The sequence below is a fragment of the Triticum dicoccoides genome, chromosome 6B, assembly GCF_002162155.2.
Source record: "Triticum dicoccoides isolate Atlit2015 ecotype Zavitan chromosome 6B, WEW_v2.0, whole genome shotgun sequence".
Lineage (NCBI taxonomy): Eukaryota > Viridiplantae > Streptophyta > Magnoliopsida > Poales > Poaceae > Triticum > Triticum dicoccoides.
Genome location: NC_041391.1, coordinates 406007373 through 406017016, shown reverse-complemented (window position 1 = coordinate 406017016; position 9644 = coordinate 406007373). Strand labels below are relative to the sequence as shown.

The following is a 9644-nucleotide window of genomic DNA, read 5'->3' as shown; positions in this document are numbered from 1 at the left end:
AGATCCGGCTCGGGCGGGCCTGGCGGCGGCGCGCGAAGGGAACGGCGGCGGCAGGGACACGTGGCGCATGAGGATTGGCTGAGGGGGCGGCGGCGGACGTGTCCGGCGCCAGGCGGACGTGTCCGGCGCGCGGAGGGAGAAGGGGCTAGGGTTTGGACCCGGGATTTCGGAGGGGAAGGCTAATATATAGGTAGAGGGAGCTAGGAGAGTCCAAATGAGGAGCGGTTTTCGGCCACGCGATCGTGATCGAATGACCAAGAGCATGGAGGGGAGTTAGATGGGTTTTGGGCCAGTTTAGAAGGGGTGTTGGGCTGCAAGGAGAGGGGGACTTCACGGTTACCCGGTTAATCGTTGGAGTACCAAACGACCTCCAAATGGCACGAAACTTGACTGGCGGTCTACCGGTGCTATACCAAGGCCACTTGGCAAGCCTCGGGCCATTCCGAGAAAGTTTAACACCCGCACATGAAAAGAGAGAAGAGGGGGACGCCGGAGGGCATAGGAGCGCCGGATTGCAAAACGGACAACGGGGAAAAGGCTCGGATGCATAAGACGAACACGTATGCAAAATGAAATGCACATGATGACATGATAAAGTGCAACACGCAAGCAAATGACATGGCAACGACGGCGAATAATTGGCGGACACCTGGCGCATCGAATCCGGGGCGTTACACGGTGACGCGGGCACGGATCCAACGCGGATCTGGTCCTGTGGGCGTGGGCTCGGTCTCCCCGAGTCAGCCGTCAGGTCTCAATGGGGGCTTCTCCTTGTTGGGATCTGGCATCGGTGGCCTGGATCGTCCTGATCCCGACAAGGATGGCGGCGGTCCGTGCACGAGAGATGGAGGTTCTTTGAACAGATCTAGGTCAAAACCTGCCATCGGCTATTGCCAAAGCTGGCGGTGGCGGCGCTATCTGCGTCGTTCCCTTCCTGAAGGCATCGTCGTGGAGAAGTTCATGGCCACTCTCTGTTACCTCCGGGGGAAACCCTAGACCAGTAGGTCGGATGACGGCGGCTCTCTGGTGTCGTTTCCCCCTTGGGGGCGTCATTTTTGAAGGTGCACACGGGCTCGAGGGATCGGAGGACGGCTTCTTTGGTGGAGCGGGGCTTCATCTTACACATTGTTGGGGACGGATCTCGGCAGCATGGTGCTGTGGAGACTCATCGTCCGATGCGCGGAGATGGACTCGTGCAGGAGGAGGATGTTGTCTGGTGTCATGGTGGCGTCGATGACAGTGAAGCCTGGCAAAGCCAGTGCGTTAGTTTGCTCTGAAGATGGATTGGTGGAAGATGGCGATGACGACACATGAGAGTGAGTCGGACCGGTTTGTGCCCCAAGCCCAGTATGTGGCTTGGTTGGGGCCTCTGGCTTTAGATGTTAGGCTTTTGTGCGATGTCTGTTTGGTATTAGGCTCGGACTATCGGCACCGCTTCATCATTTGGATAGAGGTAGCGACAAATGTTGCCAAGATGATGGCTTCAGACTACCTGATGTACTACTTTGTATAAGGTCTCTGTGAATAATCAATAAAATGGCTGCATGCATTGCCCAGATGCGGAGGCCGGGGGTAATCCTCCTTTTCAAAAGGAAAAAAAAGAAAATCATTTGTTCTAACACTTGTCACAACATTATCGTACATGTCCTTGATGATGGTAATATACGTTGTTGGGACTTTGTATTTCTCCAAGCCCACCACATGACATTCCGCGGCATCCTATCGTAGGCCTTCTCAAAGTCAATGAACACCATATGCAGGTCCTTCTCTTACTCCTTGTATCTCTCCGTAAGTTTTCGTACCAAGAAAATGGCTTCCATGGTCGACCTCCCATGCATGAAACCAAACTGATTTTTTTTCACGCTTGTCGTTCTTCTTAAGCGGTGCTCAGTGACTCTCTCCCATAGCTTCATTGTATGGCTCATCAGCTTAATTCCACGGTAATTAGTACAACTTTGAACACCCCCCTTGTTCTTGAATATTGGTAATAATATACTCCGCCTTCATTTTCTCTTTCTAAAAAGGGTGTAAGGTACTATCCATAGGCTAAGGCGAAGCTTAAAACATCCTCTTTTTTTTTATTCCTGCTGCCATATCCAAAGCCTCCATGCATCCCGTCAAAACCCGCGTTAGATGTACCCACGTGGTTATTGAGGTCTCCTCCTATGAAAAGCTTCTCGCCAATAGGTACTCTCCTAACCATGTCCCCCAAGCCTTCCTAGATTCCCTCATGGTGCTCTCATTGTGGCCTACTTGCGCGGCATAAGCCCTGATAACAGTGCGGACTAAGTTCCCAGCTGTCAGGACCCCGACTCAATGGCACACCGATCTAGCATGTAACACCTCATATCACTTTGCGGCCTCACGCACGGTATTCCCACGGGTGTCGCCTTACCAGGCCCGGGACCGTTTGCGCCTTTTGGCACACCTATATGACAGTGTCGCTAGCATCCATATGACAAGGAGCCCGGGCTGACATGGCTAGTCGTGAACCCAAAGTGGCACTAACTTACAGGGACAGGCATACATGACCCAGCAACGAACGTGTCGGTCATCAGCGAGTGAATCCGGGCTGTAGCAACTGGGCTAGCAGGACTCCAGAGAATCTGGGCTGTAGCAGGCTAACAGGACTCCGGTAGACACCGCGTGACATTTCCTCGAAGGGACAGACACAGGAACGAAGAAGGACACATGCCGGCCAGCCTAAGTGTTCCGGAGCAGTAGCAAGCTACCAGGGCTCGGTGGAAGCACTAGGAGACATTTTCCGGTAAGAGAGGCTACCAAGGATAAACAACTAGATAGTCAGATCCCACACATACCAAGCATTTCAAAACATACACACAATATGTTCGATATGTGCAAATACAACATGGCATCACAACATGACTCTACAACTCAAGTATTTTATTTAATAGGCTCCGAGGAGCGAGATATTACAAACATGGGTCTCTCGACCCAGCATTCAGAGCATACAAGTAAAAAACACAAGCAGAAGCTTTAATATGTCTAGGTACAGACATCTATAAATGAAAAAGGCTGAGAAGCCTGACTATCTACCAGATCCTGCCGAGGGCACAAGATCGTAGCTGAGGTAACAAGCTAAACGTCGAAGTCCACGCGGAACTACTAATGAGACTGAAGTCTCTCTGCAAAAACATAAAATAGGCAAACGTGAGTACAAATGTACCCAACAAGACTTACATCAGAACTATCTACATATGCATCATTATCAACAAAGGGATGGTGGGGTTTAACTGCAGCAAGCCAGCTTTGACTCGGTGGCTATCCTGAACTACGACTGCAAGTAACTCTTTTGAGGTGGCGCAAACGAGTCCACATATTCACCATATCAATACACCACTATGGATCCGCTCCCGTCTCCCTACGAGAACGCCATCCATAGCACTCACGCTTATCTTGCGCATTTTAGAGTATCCACTTTCACTTGTCTATGAACTGTACAGGCAACCCAGAAGTCCTTTACCGCGGACACGACTATTCGAATAGATCATATTAACCCTGCAGGGGTGTACTTCTTCACACACGTTCTCGCCACTTACCGCCATGTACACGTCATGTATCTCGGCAACCTTCAAGCGGAAGCCTGGCGAGGGAGTCGGCCACGACCTAACTAACCACACAAGTCTCTAGTCCAGGTTTATCGCCTATTCGGGTTCCATCCGCAAGGAGATCCGGCCGGGGTGTCGCTCACGGCCCCAAACGATGTGTGCAGGGTTCCCAAGTCCACCATCCGGGTGCCACTTGGTACACCGGGCCATTGTGCCTAGTCTGTCCCAAGCCCACTTGTACCGGGTGCCACTTGGTAGACTACTAACACTACCTACAAACACCAGAAACTAGTTGCAACTCCTGGACAGAGATCAGGTTGATTAATAAGTCGAGAGGGGCACTTAAGCATTCCAATGCGTGGTAGTAGCTGTTCATGGATCACAAACACAGAACTCAGTTCCTGAGGACGGCTTCAATGAGACAACCCACCATGTACTCCTACATGGCCTCTCACCGCTACCTTTATCAAATCGTGTTCACACACTTAGCTCACACACAGTAGGACATGTTTACACACCTCCAATTCATCCCCGATGAATCAGACCTGACACAAAGCAATAGCAGGCATGACAAACAAGCATGAAATGAGTAGGCACATCAGGGCTCAAACAACTCCTACTCATGCTAGTGGGTTTCATCTATTTACTGTGGCAATGACAGGTCATGCAGAGGATAAAGGGGTTCAACTACCGCAACAAGTAACAGTTGTATTGTTGTTGTCCTAATGCAGTAAAATAGAGCAGGAGCGAGAGAGTGGGGTTGTATCGGAATGAACAGGGGGGTTTTGCTTGCCTGGCACTTCTGAAGATAGTATATCTTTTCATCGGTGTCATCGATCTCATCGTCAGAACCACGTCTATCGAGAGGGGACAAACACCGGCAAACAAGGAATAACACAATCAATGCAATGCACAATATGATGCATGATCATAACATGGCAATATGCTGTGATTTGAGCTAATGCAACTAGCAACAGATTAAATGAAGTTGGTTTGAATACAAGATTCAAATTCAAACTTCATATGTGATTATTTAAATGCCATTTAATTGATTTGACCTAAACAGTGAACAAAAGTTGTTCTAACATGCATGAAAATGATACAGATGGATAGATTGGATTTTTCTGATCATTTTACATATATAAATTATTTCATTCTGAGCTACGGTTGATTTTATATGATTTTTAGAAGTTTTAGGCATTTTCTGAAAATAATAAATCATTTAAGATTTATTTAAATTCCAGAAAGGAATTATTGCGTCAGCATGACCTCACAGTGATGTCAGCAGGTCAACGGCTCGGTCTAGGTCAAACCTGACATGCGGGGTCCACATGTCAGTGACACGGTTAACTAACAGAGTTAATTAAAATTAAACTAAACCTAGTCTAGATTAGTTAAGGCCTGGGCCCACATGTCAGTGTCAGTAGGGGTAATTAGTACTAACTAAACTAGTTAGGGGCGGGGCCCACATGTATTGACCCCAGGGAGGTCAAACCCCGGGTCGAACGGGTCAAACTCGCCGGCGTTGAGCCGCCGGCGAGGTCAGCGGCGGCGAGGAGCTTCGGAAAAGCTCCATAGAGCACGGCTGGATGCGCTGGAGGCAGATCTAGGATGCTGGCAGCGCGGCGCGTCGGATGGTGGTGGTCTCCGGGCCTAGAATGGCCTGTAGCGTCGCCGGTGACGACCACAGCGGCGGCCGGAGCTCGAGCGAGCTCGGGGTCGGGGCTACGGCGTGCAAAAGGTCGAACTGAAGCTCCCGCGAGGCTCTACGTGTTGCTGCGAAGCGTTTGGACGCACTGGCGTGACCAAATGGTCGTCGGAGCTACGCCGGCGACAAGCTCGGGCGGCGGTGGTTCTCGGTCTCGATGAACGCGGCGGCTAGAGGACGGGAAAGATGCAGGAAAGAGAGGGGAAATGCAGCGGAGCTCACCGGGAGGTCGTTGAGCAGGTCAGCATGCTTGGGGACGGCTCGGAGGCGACAAAACCACGACGGCGATCTCGGGTGCCCGAGGAGGAAGACGAGGGCGAAGACGGCTCCACAGGGCGTTCGGGCTCGTGCAGCTCGGTGAAGAGGAAGAAGACGTCGACGCGGGCCTCGGGGACGGGTCGAGGGAGCACGACAACGGCGGTGAGCGCGCGGACAGCGAGCGGCGGCTGCGGCTGCGCTCGGGTGGGTGCGCGCGAGAGGAACAGGGGAGGGGAGAGAGAGAGCAGCGAGTGAGGGAGAGGGGACAGGGGCCTCGGGCGTCTCCGTGGCGCTGGTAGAAGGCCCGGGGCTCCCAGGTGGAAGCAGGAGGTGGCCGGGGGCTCTCGGGCGCGCGCCACGCCTCGCCTCTGCCTTCTGGCAGAGGTGGGAGATGACTGGCAATGGGGCCAGTGGGCTGGCCCTATACAGTGGTGGGCGGGCCTCTCTGGTGGCTGCACAGGTGAGGCCAGGTAAGTAACAGGTACTCCCTCCTTCTCTGTTTTCTATTTTAATTATCGTTTTCTATTTATTTCAATCTGTTTTGATTTAGTTCAAGCACTAAACCATTTTTGTTTCTTCCAATAATTTTTGCAGGGACTAAAAGGAATATTCTAGAGCCCCTCACAAAATATCAGAATTATTGAAGCACTAAAAATATATATAACATATATTTGCTCCAACTCAAATACAATATGTGTTATTTCAAAAATCCAAAATGTCATGAAAAAATGTGCATCATCTCTGGTTACTGTTTCCAGCATTTTCAAAAATGATGAACATTTTTGAAAGCCATTTTGGGTTCACTAAAAATATTTTAGTTGAACCTATTGAATTCCTTTGATGCTAGGGTTTGAAACAATCCTCATTTCAAATTTAAGAGAAACTTAAACATGATGCAACACAAGACTAGCTAACCCAGAGCAGGCCAGAACTAGGGATGTGACACCAACGACAAGCTTGACCAGGATAATCCGGTCCCCTTGCCCCTTGATGGCTACCACTCCATACTTGAGGCTCTTGTTGATCAAGATGCCTACTCCATTTCTGTTTGTAGTTGTCCCCGTGTACCACAACTTGAAGCCGGTATCCTCTACCTCCTACGCCTTGTGTCCCTTCCATTTGGTTTCTTCGACACATAGGATGTCAACATCTCTCCTCACCGTTGCATCCACTAATTCCCGTAACTTACACTCCCTACATTTCAGCTATCTATGCGGATCCTGCTAGGCTTGGCTAGCTGTCTTGCTCTTCGCACTTGTCGAGCCAAATGCGAAGACCCTTGCTCATTTTTTCACTACACCCGGGCGTCGATATAGCGTGCCACTAAGGATGCGACGACATGATGCTCACTTATCACCGTATCCAGATCAAGATAAGGTGCACCACCAAGGGGGTGACGGCCCGGGCCTTGCCATTTAACATTACACCCGGGTTCCGATATGGCGTCTCGCTAAGAGGGTTACGCCCCAACGGTGTTCTTCTAGGTTTCATCTTCATAAGAGTGGCTGCGTTTTGACTTTGGCTCGCCAAGCCTATCACAATCCTCCTCCTTAACCCAGGCTTGGGACCGGCTACACTGAGACAACATAGGTGGAGTTGCAGGCATCCATGAATAAGCTATAATAATTTTCACCAAATTTGGGGTAAGACATGCACAAGTCTCTTGCTAAGTTGCTAGTTGGCAATTTGCCATCAGAACACCTCAACTCCCTTGGTTGCAATGGATGATTCAGTGACACAACTCTTATTTAATCCATCTTCCTTATCTTTTATATCTAAGTAGTTAGCCCCCACTAACTATTTCTCTCAACATGCAAGCATGCCACATCATCGCACAACATGCATGAGAAAAGGCCCACCTCCACTACCATATGTCTCTCAGCATGCAAGCATGCCACTTCATCATGAAACATGCATGGAAAAAGACTCATCTCAACATGCAAACATACATGAGAATTTTTATTCTATTATGTTATTTATATTTAATACACATTTTAAAACTATATAGTACTCAAACATAATAAATTATATGTATTTTCAGTTCCGGCCTTTCATATTGTTACTTCAAATATTCATGTTTCATACAACGAATCACATTTAAATATGTTGCAAAATATTTCCGCAACAACGTGCGGGGTATCATCTAGTTCTATAGAACAGGGGTGTTAATATTAGGGTTGTTCTATGTTGCTATTCCTGTCCGCTTGAAAATCTGGTACAAGTTCCTTGCAAAATGTGAACTGTTTTGGTGATTGTGCAGTGCTACATCCAATAGTATATTGGACAAAGCAATAGATGCAGAAGATGAACAGCATCATGACTTTCTTAGACTGGTAAGGCTGTATCCTTCAGTGATGTTATGACACCGATCAAGCCATACTTCTATTAGAAATTTTTAGTAGCACTGACAATATTCCTGTTGGTGTTGTTCATTTATCATTCAGGACCATGTCGAGGGGTATCATGAACTCTCCGCAAAGACAAAAATCTTCTTCTCCACGGCCGTGGGCATTTGGGATGCTGACTTTTTCGTCAAGGTCGATGATGATGTGCATGTGAATTTAGGTGCATTTTATTTCTTTGATGTTATTGCCTTCTTTCAGAAAAAAAAACCCACTTCTGTTTATCACCTTACTGGTACGCTGCACATGGAAAAACAGGAATGCTTGCCACTACCCTTGCGAGGCATAAAGCGAAACCAAGAACTTATATTGGCTGCATGAAGTCAGGCCCAGTTCTGGCTGACAAGTAATGTTAACTAGACTGTCTTGCAATTAAATTCTAGCTTTGGGTACAAACTACGCTTGAACCTGCTCTTGTCATGTAGGAATCTGAAGTACCATGAACCTGAGGCCTGGAAATTTGGGGAGGATGGAAACAAGTATTTTCGCCATGCTACTGGACAGATATATGCTATCTCAAAAGATCTTGCGACCTATATCTCAATAAATCAGTATGTTCCATTGATGGTCATGTCATAAAATGGTCCTCCAGATAAAAATGAAGTTAATCTGATGATGCCTTTTGATTTTGTCAGACCTATCTTACACAAGTATGCGAACGAAGATGTATCACTTGGGTCATGGTTTATCGGGTTAGAGGTTAATCATATTGATGAAAGGAACATGTGCTGCGGAACTCCACCAGGTCTGCCTCCTCACCTCAAAAAACACTTATCCTATACTTCTTTAACCTCTTATAATTGGGCATTGACATCTCTGCAGACTGTGAGTGGAAAGGGCAAGCTGGCAATATCTGCGTGGCATCCTTTGATTGGAGCTGCAGCGGCATATGCAAGTCCGTCGAGAGACTCAAGGATGTACATGCTCGATGCGGAGAAGGCGATTCTTCTGTTTGGAGTGATCTAATCTAGCTAATACCCTCCCTGGCGTAAATATGTAGCATCCTCAGTAAACCCTGACGATCGTGCCTCAGTGGCTACAACTGAAATGACCGAAATTGCACAACAGGTCCGCAGATGGACTATATTTCTGGTAGTTCGGTCTGAGGCAACACATGTAGTGTAGATGATACTTGTTCAGTCGTTGAGAGATCTCAGTAGATGGGAATTGCTTTGTGCCATCACCTGTGACGTCAGTAGTGTTAGAAGAGAGACCAAAGCGAGCGAGTTACACAGCTGCTGTGTACCACAGATTAGGGGAAAACATCTACTGCAAATTTTGATCAATTCTTTTGATGTCGGTTCTTTTTGTTATCCTTTGCAGGAACACCTGAAAATAGGATTCAATCCTCAATTTTGTCTTGAAAATTCAATGCAACATACCGTAAAAAAGCAACATATTTTTGAAGGCAGGAGTATCGCGTCGACACACTCTGCCTGTGTCGATGAATTAAGATCCGCCGATCTTATGCTCGGGAGGTTACCGTGGAATAATGTACAAATGGGGGTTGTGTATGAAGGGTCCTCCTAGGTGACGAATGTGACACAGTAGTTTCAAGAAGATTTAGGCCCCCGATGGATAATAGCCCTTCGTCTTTTCTACCTTATCTTTATGCTTTACTAGATGCTGGGGCGCGTCGGAGCCGTGCATGTGCATATGTGTTTTCCTTTCCGAGAGTACGCCTTAGCTGTACCATAGCTTGAAGGC

At 48.1% G+C, this 9644-nt stretch overlaps 1 protein-coding gene across 1 annotated transcript in view; it reads left to right on the top strand.

Moving 5' to 3' along the window:
* Positions 1-9290, top strand: part of LOC119324835 (beta-1,3-galactosyltransferase 7-like) — a 31174-nt gene extending 21884 nt beyond the window's left edge. Inside the window, exons 6-11 of the mRNA XM_037598603.1 lie at positions 7796-7868; positions 7980-8100; positions 8196-8283; positions 8363-8488; positions 8573-8682; positions 8760-9290. Of these exons, the coding sequence (XP_037454500.1) occupies positions 7796-7868; positions 7980-8100; positions 8196-8283; positions 8363-8488; positions 8573-8682; positions 8760-8908 (667 nt within the window). The 3' untranslated portion in view covers positions 8909-9290. The remainder of the gene's footprint in view (positions 1-7795; positions 7869-7979; positions 8101-8195; positions 8284-8362; positions 8489-8572; positions 8683-8759) is intronic.
* The last annotated feature ends 354 nt before the right edge of the window (positions 9291-9644 follow it).